At 41.7% G+C, this 24,528-nt stretch overlaps 1 protein-coding gene across 2 annotated transcripts in view; it reads left to right on the top strand.

Annotated features, from left to right (window-relative positions):
* LOC141144060 (1-phosphatidylinositol 4,5-bisphosphate phosphodiesterase gamma-1-like) overlaps nt 1–24,528 on the top strand; it is a 165,991-nt gene that overhangs the window by 102,134 nt on the left and 39,329 nt on the right. For both annotated transcript variants that reach the window (XM_073629419.1, XM_073629418.1), the window contains exons 15-21: nt 5,934–6,041; nt 10,972–11,159; nt 13,858–14,058; nt 16,610–16,729; nt 20,275–20,458; nt 21,264–21,341; nt 23,267–23,370. In XM_073629419.1, coding sequence (XP_073485520.1) covers nt 5,934–6,041; nt 10,972–11,159; nt 13,858–14,058; nt 16,610–16,729; nt 20,275–20,458; nt 21,264–21,341; nt 23,267–23,370 — 983 coding nt within the window. The remainder of the gene's footprint in view (nt 1–5,933; nt 6,042–10,971; nt 11,160–13,857; nt 14,059–16,609; nt 16,730–20,274; nt 20,459–21,263; nt 21,342–23,266; nt 23,371–24,528) is intronic.

Genomic DNA, 24,528 nt, shown 5'->3' with positions numbered 1-24,528 from the left:
AGGAGATTGATCTGCCTGAAAGTAAGACAGATATTCCTCAAGCGCTGTGTTTTGCTGTTGGCGCCTAAAAGGATTCAATACAGCAGGTTTCTCGTTTGGCTCTCTTGTCTGTACATATGCGCAGACTTTTGTGGCTTAAGAACTGGTCAGCCGGGCTTCCTTGTGAAAAGTTATTGGCAGGTTTCCCTTTACATGGGGAACGTTTATTTGGTAATCATTTGGACAAATATATCCAAAAGATTTCCGGAGGGTAGAGTTTTCTACTTCCTGCGAAGGAAAGCACCAGACTGTTTTAAACCTCATTTAAAACCTCAGGGATTGCTTCCACAAATGTCTCAGCGTCAAGGCGGTTCCGCCGCCAACAGGGCACTAGGGCCAGGGGCAAGCCCCAGGGCCAGAAGAAGCCCTGGGTCCAAAGCTCTTCTAAACCCAGCACCAAGCCCTCCTTTTGAGGGGATGCCCCCACTCGGGTGGGGGAAGGCTGCTGCACTTTGCGGACATTTGGAGAACAATAATTCAGGAGGAGTGGGTCACCTCAATTATATCTTGCGGTTACAAGCTGGAGTTGCGGGGGGTTCCCCCTTGGAGATTTTTAAGATCCAGCGTTCCCTCTGATCTTCCAAAAAGAAACTTATTGCTTCAGGCACTACATCATCTAGTGCATCAAGGAGTGATTGTATAGGTTCCTGTATCCGAAAGGGGCACAGGGTTTTACTCCAACTCTGTTTACGGTTCAGAAACCAAACGGAGACACAAGGCCCATTTTGGACCTAAGATCCCTGAACAAGTATCTACCGATACAGTCCTTTCAGATGGAGTCTGTCCGCTCAGTAGTAGCCTCACTACAGTGGGGAGACTTTCTAGCCTCCATCGATATAAAGGACGCGCATTTACACATACCTATCTTTTAGCTTCATTTGTGGTTCCTACATTTGCAGTAGAGGAACGTCATTTTCCATTTTTGTCTCTACCCTTCGGGCTTGCTACAGCTCCCCGGATGTTCACAAAAGTCCTAGCACCAGTACTGGGTCTTTTAAGGCCACAGGGGTTCATGGTGCTCAGGTATGTGCATGACCTCCTGCTCAAAGATCACTCAGTACAGGCTCTAGAACAGAGCATAATATACACAGTGAGGTATTTGAAAAGCTTAGGCTGGATCATAAATACCGAAAAGTCAGCCTTGAAACCAGCTCAAAGTCTAAAGTATTTAGGTCTGATCCTAGATATGGTTCAAGCAAGAGTATTTTTGCCACCTGTAAGGATCTGTGCCTTGAAGGTTCAGGTGCGTCAGATAAGGGACACCAGACAACCCTCCATTCGGCTCTGTATGAGTCTTCTAGGGAGGATGGTATCCTCCTTCGAGGCAGTGCCCTATGCCTCAGTTCCATCTTGGAACAGAAGAGGACAAGCCCTGGATTATCCAATGTGCTTATCTCCTCAGGCATGCTTAAGCCTAAACTGGTGGTTGCAGGATCAGAACCTGTGAAAGGGAAAATCCTTTCTCCTGGTAACTTGGAGAGTACTGACTACAGATGCCAGTCTCTCAGGCTGGGGAGCGACCCTAGAGGGGCTCACAGCTCAGGGGAAATGGTCAGGGACAGAACAGATCCTGCCCATCAACTGTCCTGGAATTACGGGCAGTACGTTTGGCCCTACGGTCCTGGACGGTGGAGCTTCAGGACTGCCCTATCAGGGTTCAGTCCAACAATGCCACTGCAGTGGCCTATATAAACCATCAAGGCGGTACCAGGAGTCGTTCAGCTCTGAAGGAGGTGAACCACATACCAGCCTGGGCAGAGGGACATGTGCCGATTCTATTGGCAGTCCATATCCCGGGAGTAGAGAACTGGAAGGCAGATTATGTCAACCGCCAGCAGATCTGCTCGGGGGAATGGTCCCTACACCCAGGGGTGTTCCAGGAAATTTGCCAGTGTTGGGGGTTGCCAGAGGTCAACCTATTGGCATCCAGGTTCAACAACAAGCTACAGCAATTTGTGTCCCGAACAAGGGATTCTCTGGCAATCAGAGCAGGTGCTCTGATAGTTCCATGGAGCCAGTACTCCCTGGTTTATGCTTTCCCTCCAATCCCTCTTCTTCCACATTTGTTGCGCAGGATTCGGATAGAGGGGGTTCCAGTCATTCTGGTGGCACCAGCCTGACCCAGAAGGCCCTGGTTCCTGGAGATTGTGAGACTGACAATAGACGGACCATGGACGCTTCCACGTCGCCCCGATCTACTGTCTCAAGGTCCTATATTTCGCCCCAATTTACAGTCTCTAAATTTGACAGCATGGCTATTGAAGCCGGGGTGCTAAAGGACCGTGGCATCTCGGAACCAGTAGTGTCTACCCTAGTGAATCCTAGAAAAGCTGTCACTAGGAAGATATATCATACACAAGGTCTGGAAGACTTGTATTGCTTGGTGTGAAGCCAGAAAATGGTATCCTCGGAAATACGTGATTGGGAGAATTCTCTCTTTTCTACAGTTGGCTGTGGAAATCAGATTGGCTTTGAGTACAATCAGAGATCAGATTTCGGCCTTTTCAGTATTCTTCAGAGAAAATTGAGTACTGTCCGTGATACTTTTTTTATTTGCACTAACATACAATTTTTCAGGACAAGCTTTCGGGGTATGTCCCCTTCTTCAAGGTCCAAGCAGTACTGATTCACAAATTTTTAAGCAGAATGTTAAAGAAAAAAAAAAAAAAAAAAAAAGAAAACCAAAACACATACAAATCAATGGTAAGGGCACACCACTGCCTTGCTCATACAGTATTCTTCCAAAGGCCTTTAGCATCCCATTCGTTAGTCCGAACCTTTATGCAGGGGGCGACTCGTTTGCCTACCCCCATTAGTTCACCTATGTGTCCTTGGGACTTGAACTTAGTGCTGTCCGTGTTACAGAAACAACCATTTGAACCTATCTAGGAAATTCCATTAGACTTGCTGTCACACAAGCTAGCCTTCCTGACGGCCATCACCTCAGCTAGAAGGGTGTCGGAGTTTGGCGGCCCTTTCGTGCATGGAACCATACTTGATCCTTCACCATGACAGGGTCGTGTTACGACCTGTTGCATCCTTTTTGACAAAAGTGGTGTCGGCCTTTCATTTAAATCAGGACTTTATTTTGCCTTCTTTTTTCTCTCAGCCTCCTTTGGCGGAAGAGAGACGACTGCATTCGTTGGACATTGTCTGGGCAGTCAAGGTTTATTTGTCTACATCTGCTGAGATCCGAGGATCAGACTCCTTTTTTGTTTTACCAAAAGGACCCAAGAAGGGGCAGGCAGCTTCCATTGCCAATTTGGTCCATCAATTGATTATTTAGGCCTACGGGCTGAAACATAAAGCTCCTCCCTTTAGGGTGAGAGTTCATTCTACCAGGGGTGTGGGAACCTCCTGGGCTTTTCACCATCGGGTATCTGTGGCTCAGATTTGTAAGGCTGCTACCTGGTCTTCAGTGCATACGTTCACAAAATTTTATCAAGTGGATGTTCGAGCAGCCGAGGATTCGGCTTTCGGTGTACTCCGGGCTGCCGTATAAGTTCTGATGGCTATTGTTTGGCAGGGTGTCTCCCTCCCCTCAAGGCTATTAATCTGGGACGTCCCAGCAGGTAATGAATATTAGCCTGACTCTGTGTCCCATGATGTATGAAAAAGAAAATAGGATTTTTTTGTCATGCTTACCTGTAAAATCCTTTTCTTTGAGTACATCATGGGACACAGAGAACCCTCCCCTCTTTTTTGAGGATTCAGTGCTTGCTACAAAACTGAAGTACTTCCTGTATGGGAGGGGTTATATAGGGAATCACTTCCTGTCTAAAGTCCTTTAGTCTACCAGTGTCCATTCACCTGGAGATGGAGTATAACCCAGCAGGTACTGAATATTAGCTTGACTCTGTGTCCCATGATGTACTCAAAGAAAAGGATTTTATAGGTAAGGATGATGAAAAAATCCTATTTTTTAATACAACACGTCTTCTGTAGCAATTGTGTACAGTGCCTTGAAAAAGTATTCATACCCCTTGAAATTTTCCAAGATTTGTCATGTTACAACCAAAAATGTATTTTATTGGGATTTTATTTAATAGACCAACACAAAGTGGCACATGATTGTGAAGTGGAAGGAATATGATAAATGGTTTTCCAAATTTTTTACGAATAAATATGTGAAAAGTGTGGTGTCCTTTTTGTATTTAGCCCCCTTTCTTCTGATACCCCTAACTAAAATCTAGTGGAACCAATTGCCTTCAGAAGTTACCTAATTCGTAAATAGAGTTCACCTGTGTGTAATTTAATCTCAGTATAAATACAGCTGTTCTGTGAAGCCCTCAAAGGTTTGTTAGAGAACCTTAGTGAACAAACAGCATCATGAAGGCCAAGGAACACACCAGACAGGTCAGGGATAAAGTTGTGAGAAGTTTAAAGCCGGCTTAGGTTATAAAAAATCTCCAAGCTTTGAACATCTCACGGAGCTCTGTTCAATCCATCATCTGAAAATGGAAAGAGTATGGCACAACTGCAAACCTACCAAGACATGGCCGTCCACCTAAACTGACCGGCCGGGCAAGGAAAGCATTCATCAGAGAAGCAGCCAAGAGGTCCATGGTAACTCTGGAGGAGCTGCAGAGATCCACAGCACGCCACAAATCTGCCCTTTATGGAAGAGTGACAAGAAGAAAGACATTGTTGAAAGAAATCCATAAGAAGTCCCATTTGTAGTTTGTGAGAAGCCATGTGGGGGACACAGCAAACATGTGGAAGAAGGTGCTCTGGTCAGATGAGACCAAAATTGAACTTTTTGGCCTAAAAGCAAAACGCTATGTGTGGGGAAAACTAACACTGCACATCACCCTGAACACACCATCCCCACCGTGAAACATGGCGGTGGCAGCATCATGTGGTGGGGATTATTTTCTTCAGCAGGGACAGGGAAGCTGGTCAGAGTTGATGGGAAGATGGATGGAGACAAATACAGGACAATCTTAGAAGAAAACCTGTTAAGCCCCATACACACTATCAGATTTTCTGCTGAGTTTTTCCTTCAGATTTACCAAAACCATATAATATGAGTTCAAGCCTTAGGAGTTTCAATTTGTATGCAATCAGGCAGGCCCTTGTACTACATGGTTTTGGTAAATCTGAAGGAAAAACTCAGCAGAAAATCTGATAGTGTGTATGGGGCTTTAGAGTCTGCAGAAGACTTGAGACTGGGGCGGAGGTTCACCTTCCAGCAGGACAACGACCCGAAACATCCAGCCAGAGCTACAATGGAATGGTTTACCTCAAAGCATATTCATGTGTTAGAATGGCCCAGTCACAGTCCAGACCTAAATCACATTGAGAATCTGTGACCTGAAAATTGCTGTTCACAGACGCTCTCCATCCAATCTGACAGAGCTTGAGATATTCTGCAAAGAAGAATGGGCAAAAATGTCCTTTCTAGATGTGCAAAGCTGGTAGAGACATCCCCAAAAAGACTTGCAGCTGTAATTGCAGAGAAAGGAGGTTCTACAAAGTATTGACTCCGGGGGGCGCCATACAAATGTACCCCACACTTTTCACATTTTGTAAAAAAATTGAAAAACCATTTATCATTTTACTTCCACTTCACAATTATGTGACACTTTGTGTTGGTCTATCACATAAAATCCCAATAAAATACATTTACGGTTTTGATTGTAACATGACAAAATGTGAAAAATTTCAAGGGGTATGAATACTTTTTCAAGGCACTGTATGCTTTATTATATTTACATTTGTTATATTTTTTTCTGCAAAAGTGGAGTTACCCTTTTTTTGTGCACAGCACATATTTGGGATATTTATCTACACTAAATATGGTACTTGCATAGCAGCGCAGGGTTACTATATTTGTGAACTGACTTTACTTTTTTTTTTACCTTCTAAAAGTTTCTTATTGTAATTGTCTGCAGACTTGGAGTCCGCACTACTTCGTCCTGACCAGCAACAAGATCTATTACTCCGAGGAGACCTCCCCATACCAGTCCAACGAGGATGAGGAAGAGACTGAGCCAAAGGAGGTGAGAGTGCCGGAGGAGAGAGATGTATAAATCGGTGTTTGGGCAAATCTGATTTTCTTCCAGACAGATAATTCGGTTGGATTAGAAGGCCCCATAGGTACCTCTACTTTTCTGTTCATGATAACAGATTACAATATACAGACCAGCTGAGTGCGTCCATTGCCAGCCAACCGGGGTTGCCGCAGACTGGATAAAATCTGTTATTGGGCCAGATGTGGTTTGTGGGTCATAGTTTGGAAATCCCTGCTCTGGAGGAAGGTAAAACAAAGTCCCCCCCTCCCCCCATGGGTAGATATCTAGTGTACATGTGGTGGTGACTATGTAAACTTTCTAAAATGTATTTCCTTTGCAAGTTTATATGTGAAGACCTCAGTCCCCAGATTATAGAATACGTATTTTACGCCATATTTCATGGATGGTTTCAGAATTTTTTTAAGGTAATTTGGTGATTGGTTCACTTTTCATTTCCAGGGATAGAAGTGATTGATTGGTTCCTAATCTAACATTTGTTGTTGTGTGTGTATATATATATATATATATATATACACACAGTATCTCTCAAAAGTAAGTACAAAATAACTCAACACACAGCCATTAATGTCTAAACCGCTGGCAACAAAAGTCAGTACACCCCTAAGTGAAAATGTCCAAATTGGGCCCAATTAGCCATTTTCCCTCCCCGGTGTCATGTGACTCGTTAGTGTTACAAGGTCTCAGGTGTGAATGGGGAGCAGGTGTGTTAAATGTGGTGTTATCGCTCTCACTCTCTCATACTGGTCACTGGAAGTTCAACAATGCACCTCATGGCAAAGAACTCTCTGAGGATCTGAAAAAAAGAATTGTTGCTCTACATAAAGATGACCTAGGCTATAAGAAGATTGCCAAGACCCTGAATCTGAGCTGCAGCACGGTGGCCAAGACCATACAGCGGTTTAACAGGACAGGTTCCACTCAAAACAGGCCTCGCCATGGTCCACCAAAGAAGTTGAGGCCACGTGCTCAGCGTCATATCCAGAGGTTGTCTTTGGGAAATAGACGTATGAGTGCTGCCAGCATTGCTGCAGAGGTTGTAGGGGTGGGGGGTCAGCCTATCAGTGCTCAGACCATACGCTGCACACTGCATCAAATTGGTCTGCATGGCTGTCGTCCCAGAAGGAAGCCTCTTCTAAAGATGATGTACAAGAAAGCCTGCATACAGTTTGCTGAAGACAAGCAGACTAAGGGCATGGATTACTGGAACCATGTCCTGTGGTCTGATGAGACCAAGATAAACGTATTTGGTTCAGATGGTGACAAGCGTGTGTGGGGGCAACCAGGTGAGGAGTACAAAGACAAGTGTGTCTTGTCTACAGTCAAGCATGGTGGTGGGAGTGTCATTGTCTGGGGCTGCATGAGAGCTGCCGGCACTGGGGAGCTACAGATCATTGAGGGAACCATGAATGCCAACATGTACTCTGACATACTGAAGCAGAGCATGATCCCCTCCCTTCAGAGACTGGGCTGCAGGGCAGTATTCCAACATAATGACCCCAAACACACCTCCAAGACAACCACTGCCTTGCTAAAGAAGCTGAGGGTAAAGGTGATGGACTGGCCAAGCATGTCTCCAGACCTAAACCCTATTGATCATCTGTGGGACATCCTCAAACGGAAGGTGGAGGAGCACAAGGTCTCTAACATCCACCAGCTCTGTGATGTCATCATGGAGGAGGGGAAGAGGACTCCAGTGACAACCTGTGAAGCTCTGGTGACCTCCATGCCCAAGAGGGTTAAGGCAGTGCTGGAAAATAATGGTGGCCACACAAAATATTGACACTTTGGGCCCAGTTTGGACATTTTCACTTAGGGGTGTACTGACTTTTGTTGCCAGCGGTTTAGACATTAATGGCTGTGTGTTGAGTTATTTTGAGCGGACAGCAAATTTACACTGTTATACAAGCTGTACACTCACTACTTTACATTGTAGCAAAGTGTAATTTCTTCAGTGTTGTCACATGAAAAGATAGAAGAAAAGATTTACACAAATGTGAGGGATGTACTTACTTGTGTGTGTATGTGACATTTCCCCACATGTCGGTGACAACCCATGCAATTCATACATACAAAGACACCAAAACAAATAGGTTCAGAAATGAAGTTCTGTGTAATAAAATGGAATGACGCAGGGAAAACGTATTGAACCCGCTAACTGAAATGTATTTCATACTTTGTATAAAATCCTTTGTTGGTAATGACAGCTTCAAGACGCTTCCTGTATGGAGATACTACTCGCATGCATTTTAAAATAAATTGTGTGGACTCATTCACATAGAATGCATAAAGGTAAAAAACCTGCAGCCTTTAAAACCACTTTAACCCCTTCCCGGCCCTTTAAGGGTTCTAAAAGCCAGGAGGCGGAGGCAGGCATTCCAGTCATGTGACTGCTGTGACTGGCTGTCACATGATCAGAAAGCTCCCGATCGCTAGTATGCATCGGGAGCTTTCCTATACAGGCCGGCTACCGTGCAGGGAGCGCACTCTCAGCGCGCTAGGTAGTTTTAACAGGGCAGGTAGACCTTATCGCCGAGTATATATGTGGGAGGTCAGCATCTATGGGTTATGTACCCTCCCAGCAGCCAGCATCAGATGAAGACTGATTACTAGACACCTGCTGGTGGACACTGGAGCTGCAACTTTCTGGCCAAGGAACCACAGTGCTATTAGCAGATTCAGGTCCTGTCAGCAACTGTTTTTGGTGTTCTATAATGATAAAATGTACTTTGACCATGGTTGTTGGCCTTCCACTTCAGTGAGGACCTCATCTTGCCTCTCTGTGCCCTCATCCCTCTCATCCTAAAGAAGTGGTGCATTGTGGAGATGACAGCTGGAGAAAGTCCCTTTCCTTTCAGCACCTGGTCGTCCATTATGAAGATCTGACTGCGTCCTTCAATTAACTCAGAGAAAAGGATCTTAAGGCGTCATTCGGGATACCATGGTTTCCAAAAATCCAAAATGATTTGACAATTGTGTGTCGATCAGTCAGCATTTTTCCACCTCTATCCACAAACATGATTTGTTGGATACCAGCACATGGAAAGCAACATCTAGGAATTCCATCTCCTTCATTAATATTGATTACATTCCTCATCTATCTCCACGCAGACTATATGCTGTACCTTAGCATTGAACGCGGAATATTTTACCGCTTATGTATTATTCACATAGCACTATCCACCTATTCTATTAGCTGGACATTAGTATCTGTGAATACCACACCATCGTCATAATACAATTTTGTTCATACAGATATGGATTGGATGTCTATGCATGTCCCTATGTTATTCCCATTAGAAGGAAAACCTCTAAGGCAGGCATCACTAAATAGTGGACAGTGGTCCACACCCTGATCAAGCCACAGTCCTATGTGGACCGCCATGGCCAAGCCTCTCAGCAGCATGGGGGTCTCTGCCTCTTCTCCTCTCTCCCTGGCCTCCCTATAATAAGATTCCTTTCCCGGGTCTCTCCACCTGCCACCGCCGCTGTCATCCCCACAGCAGGGCAGAGGGTGGGTGCTACCCAACATTTTCAAGAGGGTGTTAATTTGCCTGGACACTGGGTGGTCCTAGCAACCAATCACCTGCTTGTTAACGTGAAATGTTGGGCAGCTGCAGCCCTGTGAGAACTACTGCACCTCCTGCCCTCTGCCCTGCTGTGTAAGGTAGGACTGTGAGGGGTGGGGGGCTGTGATGTGGGGGGGGGGGGGTACTGAGGACACAATGCAAAGGGGGCCTGTGAGGTGATTGAGGGGGCTGTGATGTGAAGGACCTAAGGGTGTGATGCATAGGGGGGACTAAGGACATTCATTTAAAGGGCTGGGGCTGTGATAAGTCACCTCCTCACCTACCGTTTGACCCTCCAAAGGGGGGGGGACTCTGATAGGGACCCTGATGTAAGGGGATGCATTGATGGTGACCCTGATGAAGGAGGGGTATCGATGTGGATCCTGCTGTAAGGGGGGAATTCATGGGGACTCTGATGTAAAAGGGGCATTGATGGGGACCTTGATGAAAGGAGGGGCAAAGATGGGGACCCTAATATTAGGGAGGGACAATGATGGGGACCCTAAAGTTTGGGGGGACAATGATGGGGACCCTAATGTTAGGGGGGGACAATGATGGGGACCCTGATGTATTTGGGGGGACAATGATGGGGACCCTGATGTAAGGGGGGGATTTGATGGGTCCCAGATGTAAGGGGGGGTCAGTGATGGGAACCCTGATGTTAAGGAGGGACAATGATGGGGACCCTGATGTAACGGGGGGCATTGATGGTGACCCTAATGTAAGGGGGGCATTGATGGTGACCCTGATGTAACGGGGGGGCATTAATTGGGACTCTGATGTGGGGGGGAATTAATTGGGACTCTGATGTGGGGGGGCATTAATTGGGACTCTGATGTGGGGGGGCATTAATTGGGACTCTGATGTGGGGGGGCATTAATTGGGACTCTGATGTGGGGGGGGCATTAATGGGGACCCTGATGTAAGGGAGGGCATTGATGGGGACTCTGATGTTGGAGGGGGGGCATTGATGGGGACTCTGATGTAAGGGGGACATTGATTGTGACCCTGATGTAAGGGAGGACATTGATGGGGACTCTGATGTTGGAGGGGGGGCATTGATGGGGACTCTGATGTTGGAGGGGGGGCATTGATGGGGACTCTGATGTGGGGGGACATTGATTGTGACCCTGATGTAAGGGGGGGGACATTAATGGGGACTGTGATGTTGGGGGGTGGGGGGCATTGATGGGGACTCCAAGTAAAGCTTATTCATTCATTTAAATTTGAATCATTCATTTAAAAAAAATAAATATTTTTTTTCCCGGCCTGTGAGTGTTTGTAAAATATACAATGTGGCCCTCGTACTGAAAAGTTTTTTTTTTCTGCAGGAATTAAATAATAACGAGCTGCACTTTAGCAAGAAGTGGTTCCACGGGAAACTGGGCGGAGGACGCGATGGACGCCAGATTGCTGAGAAGCTGCTGCACGAGTATTGCACAGAGACTGGAGGAAAAGACGGGACATTCCTAGTGCGGGAGAGCGAGACGTTTGTGGGCGACTACACCCTGTCCTTCTGGTGAGACCTTCTGGGGGGCGTTTGCCAAAAAACTAAACGGAAGAGTCAGAAAATGTTGACATGGGGACGTTTGTCACATGGTTGGGGATGACGTTTAGTGATAAATACATTTCCTGCAGACAATCGGCAACAAATGATCATCAAACAATTAAATCAAACAAATATCGCACACTGCAAAAGATAGCTCTGATCAAGCAAAGTACAATTTTAAAAGCTACTGACCAGCAATATGTTCATTGGGGGCAGATTTTTATTGATCATTTGTTATTGATTTTGTAAAGATTGCTTATGGTTTATATTTTCTGGTTTGCAATGGATGCAGAATTATTATGGGATAATATGGAAAAGAGAACAGCAAAGTGGGACTTTTATATGAGGCGGCGACCTGGTAAGGTCCAGTGCCTCCACCCCTATCTAGTTAAAAAGAGAGGGGACGGGGGAGTGGGACTTTAAATGAAGCACGTGGGTATAAAAATTTTAATTTATTGGTATATACTGGTAATATAATACATAATGGTAATCATGTCACATATTAAATAACAATTACTGTAAATACATATGTACATATAATGGATGTAAGACGACACCAAAGAGGCGGTGCCCCATCGTGACGCCGCAGGGGACGTGATGTCGATGCGTGGTGTAAGGGCATCCACCCACCCTTCATTTAAAGTCCCCCTCCCTTTTTATTATGTAATAATGCAATTTTTGTACTTACTGTAATCTCTATTTCTTGGAGTTTATTGAGGAACATGGGAATTCAGAGACTGTTTGGTTATACTGCCACCTACAGGCGGATCTGGACAATGACAAACAAATTAGTGTGGGACAGCCTGGTATAACCACTTCTGCTCCCAACATGCTACGGTTTTGTGGTAATGCAGTACCCAGAACAAGAACATAGACTCAGAGGAGTGAGGCCTGTGTTCCTCAGTTGAACTCCAAGAATGAATTTTAGGGTAAGTACTAAAACTCCACTTTCTTTCCCGTCCTGTCTAGATATCCAAAAGGAATCCAGCTAAGGGGTGGGCAACAGGCTCACCAAAAAAAAAAAAAAACCCAAAACAAAGAACCATCTGCAGCTTCAGTTGCTGCCTGAAAGGCCTATGGTTAGCTGTCAAGCTGTCATCAGATGAGGCCTGAACATCCACTTGGTAGAACAGCCATTCTCAACCAGGGTTCTGTGGAACCCTAGGGTTCCTCCAGAGGATGTTAGGGGCTCCCTAAGCTGTGGCTGGATGACCTTTCATCTGATGGTGACGGCATAATAACATGTCCAATGCCACTATTTTAGCTGTCTGCAACTGTGCATTTTGACCTCCACTATAAAGGACATTCCTCCCACTGACAACCAATGTAAGAGGCATTCTTTCATTGACCATCAATGTAAGAGACATTCATCTCAATGACCCCCTAATAAATTAATTTATTTAAAGTAGGGGTTCTCTGAGACCTTAAAATCATTGGGGTGAAAAGGTTCAGAGTCTGTAGAACTTGGAGAATACGTGAAAAGAAGCCCACGTGGTGGCCTTGCCAATTTGGGAAACAGATGCTTGATGTTGTAAAGCTTATTAGTCACTCGTGGATGTAGAAGAGCAGGGGTGGGCAACCTGGGGCCCTCCAGCTGTTGCAGAACTACAAGTCATAGCATGCCTCTGGTAATAATTGTAACTGCCAGCCTTGCAATGCCTTATGGAAAATGTAGTTCTACAACAGCTGGAGGGCCCCAGGTTGCCTACCCCTGTAGTAGAGTGTGCCTTGAAAGATAAGGGTGGAACCCAAACCATGGGATATTACGTTGAGATGATGGACTGCCTAAGCAACCTAGAAATGGTGAAACGAGAAGCTGGTTCCCACTTGCAGGGGCCATTAGACTGACTTACTTCTTGTCATTCCTTTCAAATGGAAGCAGAGGCTGCGAGGCATGGGGGGGGGGGGGGTGCAGAATACACTGCTATGTGGGGGGGGGGGAGCAGAGGAAACCACTGTGGGGGGCGGGGGGGCAGAGGACACTGCTATGGAGGGACAGGGGGCACTACAGAGGGGTGGCAGAGGACACTACTGTGTGTGTGGGGGAAGGGGGGGTGCAGAGGACACTGCTATGTGGGGGGGTGGACACTACTGTGGGGGGGGGGGCGCAGGGGACACTACTGTGGGAGTTCAGAGAACATTACTGTAGGGGGATGCAGAAGACACTGCTATGGGGGGGGGGGGGGGGGGGGAGCAGAGGACACTACTGTGGGGGGGGGGGGGGCAGAGGACACTGCTATGGAGCGGCAGGGGGCACTACAGAGGGGTGGCAGAGGACACTACTTTGTGTGTGTGTGGGGGAAGGGGGGGTGCAGAGGACACTGCTATGTGGGGGGGGGGGAGGGGGGGTGCAGAGGACACTGCTATGGGGGGGGGGACACTGCTATGGGGGGGAGCAGAGGACACTGCTATGGGGGATAGAGGGCGCTGCGTATGAGATTTTGGTAAGCGTATTGTCTACTGAACGGATTTCCTATTAGACTTAAGCAGACCCTCCCACTTAGTACTGACTTGGAAATATTTGGACCCGTACCTTAGCATGTTCTGTGTTAGTATGTCTAGAACAGATTATTGAGGTGTAGAAAACTGATTTGGCTAGAATTCTTATTATTTATTTTTTAGTTTACTGAAGTTTCATTATAAAGACTCCTCCTCTCTCTTCCTGCAGGCGCTCCAACCGGGTCCAACATTGCCGCATCCACTCCAGACAAGAAGCCGGCACCACCAAATTCTACCTGACTGACAACCTGGTATTCGACAGTCTGTACAGCCTTATCAGCCATTACCGGGAGGTGCCGCTGCGCTGCAATGAGTTTGAGATGCGCCTGACAGACCCGGTGCCGCAGCCCAACGCCCATGAGAGTAAAGAGTACGCTTTGTCCTCCAACCTTTCATGGAGAGTTATCAGAAGTATAGGGCAGACAAACCACAATCCCAGGTCCTAGGGCCTTGTAGGTCCAACGTGCTTCTACTACCCCTGCAATCTACAGCTCGCCATCCCAGCTCCTCATGTTACATTGTGGCCCTTCAGAATGGCCCCTGATGCCCATTTTGAGTAAACCTGTGTCTCCTTTCTTTCCTTGAGGCAGGATAGAACATGGTGCTAGAGCCACAAAGCAAACTTAAAGTGCCTGCAATTCTGGGCTCCTCCCGCCAGCCATTTTGTTGAAGCCCGCATCACATTGCCATGAGTTAGCGAGCGCCAACTTGTCCTGGGCCCCTATGCACAGTGCCAACACATACCCAATGGGAGATATAGCCCTGGTGGCTGGACAGTTGAGTGGAGAACTTTAGGATGAGACATATTTGTCCATGAAGTCTTGTAGAGTCAACAGGGCTGTCTTTATAAATCATTGGGACCCCATGCAGTCTACCTGACCGCCCCCCCCCCTTTTAACCCTATTGTATAACGCACTGGAATGCCACTATATTTTGGGGCACTATTAACATGAGCCAATGGGGCCTGGGCCCAGTAAAGGAGTACTGCCTGTACCTACCTATAGGTGGTCCTGAGTGTAATAGTTTGTCCATTTGGGATTTCTATGTTTTAAAGTAAAGTTAGCATGAGAACCATGAAACCTGTATTCACTCCAACACTTTGCCAATAGACATGTGCAGAATGGAAAAAATTTGTTTTGTTTCGGATCGATTCGTCAAGTTACTAATTTCATTTTGGTGCATTTCATAACAAAATTCAATAGCTTTGTTTTTTTTTTTTTTTTTTTAGTAGTTTTTGACCAGATTTGAATTTTTCCAATAGATTTAAAGTATTCAAATCAAATTAGAAGTATTTAAATTGAATTTGAATAAAAAAATATCAAAACGATCTTCATTCATTCTGAAGAACAGCTGGTTCTATTCTATTTAAATTTCAGAAGACTGCTATATTCTTTCTATTTTATTTTAATTTTTTTCTTTTCCTTTATTTTCTATTCTATTTTATTTTCCTTTCTATATTTTTTTTCTATTCTGTTTTATTCTAATCTTTTTGAATTTTGAAAGACAGCTATATTCTATTCTATTTTATTCAAAATTTTAATTTTGAAGTTCAAATTTGTATAACCACCATATTCTTTCTATTTTTTTAATCTATTCTATTTTTTTCTATTCTTTTTTTTATTCTATTTTATATTATTTTATATTCTGTTTTATTCTATCCTTTTCTTTTTGCAATTAGAATTTTTAGAAGACGTCTATATTTAAATACACAGCAATATGTTTACATTTCAAATTTGTTTTCCCAACTTATTTTTTCAAATTTGCTTCAAATACATCGCAAAATTTTCTATTCTATTCGGTTTTATTCGAACCATTTTGAAAGACCGCTATATTCTATTTTATTTTATTCAAAAATCAAATTTTGAAGTTCATATTTGTAAGACCGCCATATTCTTTCTATTTTATTCTAATCTATTCTATTTTTTTTTCTATTCTATTCTTTTCCATTCTTTTTTTTAATTCTATTTTATTTTATAATCTTTTATTTTATATCCTATATCTTTCTTTTCTATGCTATACTTTTTTGGCTATTCTATTCTTTTATTTTATATTCTATTCTGTTTTATTCTATCCTTTTCTTTTTGCAATTAGAATTTTAGAAGATGTCTATATTCAAATACACAGCAATATGTTTACATTTCAAATTTGTTTTCCCTATTTCTTTTTTTTTTCGAATTTGATTTGAATACATTGCTATATTTTCTATCCTATTCTGTTTTATTATAATCTTTTTGAATTTTCAAAGACCACTATATTCTATTTTATTTTATTCAAAATTCGAATTTTGAAGTTCAAATTTGTAAATTCTATTTTATTCTAATCTATTCTATTTTTTTCTATTCTATTCTTTTCCATTCTTTTTTTTTTCTATTTTATTTTATATTGTTATATTTTATATTCTATTCCTTTTTTTTCTATTCTATACTTTTTTTTGGCTATTCTATTCTTTTATTTTATATTCTATTCTGTTTTATTCCATTCTATTCTTTTTGAAATTAGAATTCTAGAAGACGTCTATATTCAAATACACAGCACTATTTTTACATTTCAAATTTCTTTTCGAATTTCTTTTCGAATTCGATTCGAATCCATCGCTATTTCGGACAATTTTTTGTTTCATTATTTCTGTTTTGCTTAAATTCATTACGACTGTAATTCAGAATTTCGGATTACCTCCAAATAACGAAAATTTTCGTCCGAATTTTCGATTTGAAACAAAACGAACTGCAAATTTCTAATCGCCAAATTGGGGCAAATTAAACTGAGCATGTGGTGGAAAGATGCTGACTTTGTGTGAGAATCCCGTCGAAACAATCGATGAATCCAGAGACGGGCAGCTGAAATGATGTGCAGATCTACAAAGCTTTAGATTATTATCGTATGTCATGTTCCTTCTCCTGACTTTTCTTTGTCCCCATCAGGTGGTACCATGCCAGTCTCACCCGCCTGCAGGCAGAGCACATGTTGATGAGGGTCCCTCGTGACGGGGCGTTCCTGGTGCGCAAGAGGAGTGAACTGAATTCTTATGCAATTTCCTTTCGGTGAGAATGAGAATAGGATTCGGAGCGTGAAGGGGGGGCAGAGAGGGTTCAACAAAGGGGGCGCACCTTGGTCTGGGGGTCTGAGATTCTTTCAAGAATTTCCTAAATATTGATAAATAAGACCAATATGGACACCGGACATACCACACGGGTCTAACAAAAGTCAATCAATGTACACAGGGTGTGTGTGGTACTTCCTGTCCTTCTGCCCCACTCCTGCTACCCTCACCCCCCCCCCCTCCCTAACCGGCAGTTTCTGACTATCAAAATGACAGTTGGGTGTTACTATGTAAAGACAGCTGCTGCTGCCAAAAAAAATGTGCAGACAGGAGATAGAGAGATACAAAATAACATTGTTTATAAACATTGATCAGACGGGAGATGGAGAGATACAAAGTAACGTTGTTTTTAAACATTGTTCAGATGGGAGATAGAGAGTGATACAAAGTAACGTTGTTTATAAACATTGTTCAGACAAGAGATTGAGAGATACAAAGTAACATTATTTATAAACATTGATCAGACGGGAGATGGAGAGATACAAAGTAACATTGTTTATAAACATTGATCAGACAGGAGATAGATACAAAGTAACATTGTTTATAAATATTGATCAGACAGGAAATAGAGAGATACAAAGTAGCATTGTTATTTTTGTATCTACTCTGTTTCATTCATCTGCAGGGGATGAGCTTCTATCTGCTTATGATGTCAGTTAAAGCAACTTGACAACCGAAAAAAATATGTTATTAAAAACATGGATGAGCGAGTTTGGGGTGGAGGAACTTGACTTACCTGCACAGTTTCCTGACCTCAACCTGATAGAACACCTTTGGGATGAATTGGAGCAGAGACTGTGAGCCAGGCCTTCTCATCCGACATCAGTGCCTGACCTCACAAATGCTCTTCTGGAAGAATGGTCAAACATTCCCATAGACACCCTCCTAAACCTTGTGGACGGCCTTCCCAGAAGAGTTGAAGCTGTTATAGCTGCAAAGGGCGGAGCCAACTCAATATTGAACCCTACGGACTAAGACTGGGATGTCATTAAAGTTCATGTGCGTGTAAAGGCAAGCGTCCCAATACTTTTGGTAATATTGTATGTGTGTATGTATATATGTATATATATATATATATATATATATATATATATATATATATATATATATATATATATATATATATATATATATATAATATAAAAAAATGTATTACATGTACAAACATAAAAATTACAGCAGTTCACACATTAATGCCCCGTACACACGGTCGGATTTTCCGAAGGAAAATGTGTGATAGGACCTTGTTGTCGGAAATTCCGACCGTGTGTGGGCTCCATCGGACATTTTACATCGGATTTTCCGACACACAAAGTTTGAGAGCAGGTTATAAAATTTTCCGACAACAAAATCCGTTGTCGGAAATTCCGATCGTGTGTACACAAATCCGACGGACAAAGTGCCACGCATGCTCAGAATAAATAAAGAGATGAAAGCTATTGGCCACTGCCCCGTTTATAGTCCCGACGTACGTGTTTTACGTCACCGCGTTCAGAACGATCGGATTTTCCGACAACTTTGCGTGACCGTGTGTATGCAAGACAAGTTTGAGCCAACATCCGTCGGAAAAAATCCTAGGATTTTGTTGTCGGAATGTCCGAACAAAGTCCGACCGTGTGTACGGGGCATAAGACAAAAAGTAGAGGGAAGCATGAAGGCAGCCGATGTAGCAATGTTACTCTGACCTCGATCTCACACAAAATAATTTGTTAATAAAAATATCCGCCACAGTCTGAAAGATAAAGGATGGCTCTGTACCTGGTCTATGGATTTTTATGAAATTAGATAAATTGTATCTAATTTCCTTTTACCAGCAAAAATGTATCCATTCCACAATGGACAAGGCTGGAGATATTATACACAACGCTCAATAAAGGATTCATATAACAAACATTAATTATTGATTACAGTTGTACAAAAAAAGTATTGTTAAAAGCAAACACATACAATTTATTTGATTTAATTTTAATGTATTACATTGATTTAATTAATTAATTAATATATATATATTGTAATATAAAACCAAATAAATATTTTTTACATCTAAACTATTCTTTTTTTATTTTAAAGCAGATTTAAAATTTTAATTCAAATATGTATTCAATTAAAAGGAATTAAACATATTTATTTTATAGATTTTATTTTAAAGTATACAGTAACTAAAGGCAAAACTTTTGTTTTTAGTTTTTGGACAGAGTGGAGATGGATTGGAAAACTTGTCAGGTTCTTATTGCGGTCTTGAGATTCACCCTCTATCTATTTGTCCTGTTTGCCATTATCATTGAAAGTGAAAGTTAAAAAAAAAAAAAATCCCAAATATTGGGTTGTCCCCAGAGAAGTAATAGAGGGGAAATCTTCCAATGGGGACACTAGTTCTGGTGCCCTGGGGTCCCCGAGCGATTCCCTTAATTTGCAGGGATTTCCTCTTACTTCCTGTTTTGGCAATGGGACAGGAAGTGAAGGCAAATCTCCCCAATGGGACACAGATGGCAAAAAACAAAAAACAAACAAACAACCTGACAGGGGTTATAGCCCCCCCTTACTCCTTCTAACAATTTATTTAGAATATTGATTGTGATGATGATAGTAATATATAAAATTTAATATCATAAATATATACATTTAATTATTACATTTAGCTGACATTTTATTTTATAGCAATTAAATATATTTAATTAATTATTACATTTAACTGATTTTTTTTTACTTTATAGCAATTTTAAAATTATATTTTTAATAATTATTCAATTAAAATAAATATATTATATATATTTTCTCTCTCTCTATATATATATATATATATATATAGATGTATATCTATAGATATATATCTATATCTATATATATATAGATAGATAGATAGATAGATAGATAGATAGATAGATAGATAATAGATAATATATATAGAGATAGATATCTATCTCTATAGATATCTATCTCTATAGATATCTATCTCTATAGATATCTATCTCATATATATATATATATATATATATATATATATATATATATATATATATATATATATATATATATATATATATATATATAGCTCTAACAACTCATTTTAATTGAAAAGTTATTAATAAAAAATATTTTAAAACTGTTTCAGGAATAAGATAATACATTTATTACATTTTTTCCCTATATATATATAGGGGAAAAAATGTAGTAAATGTATTATCTTCCTGAAACAACAGTTTTAAAATATTTTTTGTTAATAATTTTTCAATTAAAATTAGTTAAATATATTGAATTGAATTTTAAATATAATTTTAATAATTAAATTACATTTATTAACTTAGTTTGAAATGGGATCATTCGATTGAAAGAAATGATGGTCTTTTTGTTGTGCTTTGAATACGTTGTATTTTGAAATTTTCTGTCTATTACTCTAAACCATGGAATGTAGAATAAATAATGATGGAGTTGTGTTTATAGATGCAAATAGCTGCATTTTCTCTAACCCGTCTTGTTTTCTCTTAGGGCTGAGGGAAAGATTAAGCACTGCCGCATCCAGCAGGAAGGGCGTCTCTTTATGCTGGGAAGTTCGGCCGAGTTTGAGAGTCTGGTGGATCTTGTTAGCTATTATGAGAAGCATCCTTTGTACCGCAAGATGAAACTTCGCTACCCTATTAATGAGGAAGCTCTGGAGAGGATGGGCACAACGGTGAGTAGACAGCCAAACCCCCCCACCCCATCCTGAAAAACCAAATGCTGCAACGTTAAGTCTTTCTCCTGGATTTGTATTTGCACTATATGGTCAAAGGTTTGTGGACACCCAACCATCAGACCTATGTGAGATTGTTTGATATCAGATTCCAAAACCATGGAAATTAATCTTGAGTTGGTCCCCTTTGCAGCTCTAACACCCTCCATTCTTCCAGAAAGAATTTCCACAAGAATGGGTCTGTGGGAATTTGTGCCCATTTTTGAGGTCAGATATTAATGTTGGACAAGATGTTTTGGCTCACAGTCGTCATTTCATCCCAAAGGTGTTCAGTAGGATTGAGGTCAGGGCTCTGTGGAAGACACTTGAGTCCCTCCACACCAGACTGGTCAAACCGTGTCTTTATGGAGCTGGCTTTGTTGACTTGAACTCAATAATTTAAATTAGTTTTTACATACTTTTGGCTATATAGTTTACTTTCCGATGCAGGTTCTATACGAGGGTTTCTAGGGATTCCTTGAGCAAGTTCTGCCTTTCAGATAAGTTCCCACTGACACCATTGATCTAGATTTTGATTTAGCTATCTGTAAGGGGGTAGTTCTTCCCAACGGCCTCAAGTGTAAGGAGCATTTTTCCCACTGACCATCGCACTAATGTATCATGGGTTGTGGATACAGTAATTTTAGCAGGGGTTCCCTGAGACCAGAAAGTTATTTCAGGGGTTCCTCTGTGTTGAAAAGGTTGAGAAAGTTTGTTCTATTCCATTAAACAATTCTTTTGACCAGAAAAATGTCTTTGTCTTCAGGAACTGGATTACGGTGCCCTCTATGAAGTTCGGACTCCGCACCACTATGTGGAAGCCAACAAAATGCCAACATCTCGGGTAAGATGGAGGGTCGACACAGTCTGAGATTTGTAAGGGCCACATCACAGACGGGGGGAAATTTCTGGAGTTAAAAGGTCACTACAATTGCAGCTGGAAGCCAGTCATACCTTTTGAGCTCCTAGTGTCCTAAGAACAATGGATTGGGGGCAATATACTTTTCATATAGAAGAAGGCACATTCAGATGAAGTCAGGGGACCTAGTAAATTTACACTGCTTATTGGCCACTCTGAATGGTCACTGGTGGGTTTATCTCGCCTGCTTCTATGATGGAGACTCAATGACAAGGCAGATATTCTCAACCAAGGTTCTGTCGAACCTTAGATTGCCAGGGTTTTTTTGAGCTGTGATTGACCTTCGTTTTGATGGTGCCTACATAGTTCAGGGTCAACACCACTTGGAATGACAGCAATGATCTTTTTGTTGCTGTCTGTAAGAAGGGACATTCTTACCATTACTGTAAGGGGGCATTTTTTTCCACTGTCCCCAATTAAATTGGTTTTAGAAGGGGTTGCCCAACATCTGAAACATTTGATTTTTTTTTAAGGGTTCCTCTGAAATAAAAAGGTTCTGAAAGGTTGCTTTAATGTAATGGGTGACCTTAGTGACCAATGGGAGTTGGGAAGTGACAGGGCTAACCATGACATTCACAGGAAATGTCAAGATTTACATATAAAAAGAAACAGTTGGCTGAAGTTCCCCCAAGGAAGGGCTGGTGCTGCATGGTCCAACTATGTATGATTATGCTATGATTGTTACATAGAATGATTCTACTTTGGTTCCACTATCTCACATCTATGGCTAGCATCTCCTGGCTTGCCAGGGCAGTAGTAGTGAAGACGTGGTCTTTACAGACCCACATTCCCGGCTTTGTTCCTTTGCAAGTCTCCAGGTCATGGTGTGCCCTTTCTGTTCTGAAGGTATCACATAATTGTCATATGATCCCTTTGCTATTGACCAACAGCGATGATGTAGTGCTGATGTGGGCTTCACTGACAAAGAGCAGCCAGCTTGTAGAGCAACTATTTGAGGGGACAGTCCTTTGCCCCTAGTTCATCAGCCAGCTAGCGTTGGGGCCCAGTTTCTACAGCAGTTCTCACCAGTGTGTTAGGTGTACATATGTGGGTTATGTTGCACATTAACATGCATATTACATATTCTCTTAAGAATTTACATAAGCAATACAACAAGAGACATTAATTTCTGTTATTTTGGAACACCTTATCTTTATGGGTACAACAGTGTTGGTGGAGTGCTGGGCCCTAACATAAAGAAATATTCTTTGTTCTGAGATAAAATACCGCTCCCTAGAAGCAAGCAGATAGATTGTAGCAGCAGTTAGTACAGTAGAAAGACAAGAGTGCCACAGGGTCTATAGAGGTCCAGGATTTCTTTATTGGTAACAGCAAAAATCATGTCAATAGACATGTTACGGGAGCTCATTCGTCTTTCTTCTACATGACTAGTAAACACAATACATGAAACATCAATATGATAACATCATCAGAAATCTCAATAAGACAATGTGACAATAAAAAAAAAATAGTTTTATATATATATATATATATATATATATATATATATATATATATATATATATATATATATATATATATATATAATTTAAAATATTTTTTAAATAATTCATAATATTTTTACTATGACATCCTTATTGAGATTTTCCTATATAATTATTGATGTTACCAAGATTAACACAGTCCATGGGGCGTTCTCATCACTCTACTACAGGGAACTTTAAGCACTTTTTGAAGAAGTTTTGTCCAGTAAACTTGGCCATGCTGGTGGTTATATGTGATATGGTGAAGGTCACGACCTTAATATCGTCAGAAGTTTTTTTTATTGCCATGATCACTTCCCTTCTGGATTGTTATCATCTTGTTCTCTCCGGCCTGTATCTCCGCAGTGTATGGTGAAGGCTCTCTATGACTACAAGGCCCAGCGGGAGGACGAGCTTTCCTTCTGTAAGCAAGCCATCATACACAATGTGGACAAGCAAGATGGAGGCTGGTGAGTTTAGACCCGCTGGTGGTATCTGCCTGTTCTAAATGCCTTTTTGAGTAGAATTTCCTAAAGCCCAACTCCAACCAAAATTTTTTACTTATGGAAAGAGTAGGGAAGGGTAAAAGAGTTTTAAAGGGAGTGATGCTTGAGGGACATCCCATAAAACCCTAAAAAAAAAACTACTGCAAACACTGGTGCACAGAAGGTCACAGATGATCAGGAACCGATCATAGGTGTTCCTGATCATGTGATCACTGTCACCTATGCAGGCTGGAGGCTTCGCTGACATAGAGCAGCTTGAAGAGCAACTATCTGAGGAGACAGTCCTTTACCCTAGTTCTTTAGCCAGCTAGCATTGGGGCCCAGTCTTCACAGCGGTTCCTTTACAGTGCAATAGGTGTTCACGTTATGTTCACATTAACATGCACTGTTGTAATATTAAACTTTTACAGATTACATATTATTCCACTAAGAATTATTCTTTTAAGAATTTACACAAGCAATACAACAAGAGACATTAATTTCTGGTATTTTAGAACACCTTCTCAGCCTGACTGAGCCACTGAAATACCTTGCTGTGGAATGTGGAGATTAAAGCTGGCCATAGACAGGTAATTTTTTTTTTCACTCAGCCTGCAGAAAAATATGGGTGGCCTCTGAAAACGATATCAATGAGTATAAGTGTTAAAATAGGGGTTGTACCATCATCCAAGACTTAATGAGATAAAGGGTTTTGGGAGCCTGGTCCCCAGCCAGGACTTACCAAGGAGAAGAAGAGCAAATGGACTATCTCAGTACAATGTAAAGAGGGATACAATTGGTATATATAAACAATCATATCAAATTTTGAAAAAGTTTATTGATACATAATACATGACAAAAGATAGGTGACTTGCTCATGGACAGTGTTTCGACTAGTTTCGCGGACTGAGCCGCTTCATCAGGAAAAACATCTGTAAATTACAGATATTTTTTCCCGATGAAGCGGCTCAGTCCGCGAAACTAGTCAGACACTGTCCATGACCAAGTCACCTATGTTTTTAACTTACTACTGACTTCTTTTGTCATGTATTATGTATCGATAAACTTTTTCTAAATTTTATATGATTGTTTATATATATCAATTGTATCCCTTTTTACATTGTACCGAGATAGTCCATTTGC

This window comes from Aquarana catesbeiana, linkage group LG05 (assembly GCF_042186555.1).
Source record: "Aquarana catesbeiana isolate 2022-GZ linkage group LG05, ASM4218655v1, whole genome shotgun sequence".
NCBI classification, from domain to species: domain Eukaryota; kingdom Metazoa; phylum Chordata; class Amphibia; order Anura; family Ranidae; genus Aquarana; species Aquarana catesbeiana.
Note: the sequence above shows the minus strand (reverse complement) of the source record. Positions and strands in the feature narration are given on the sequence as shown.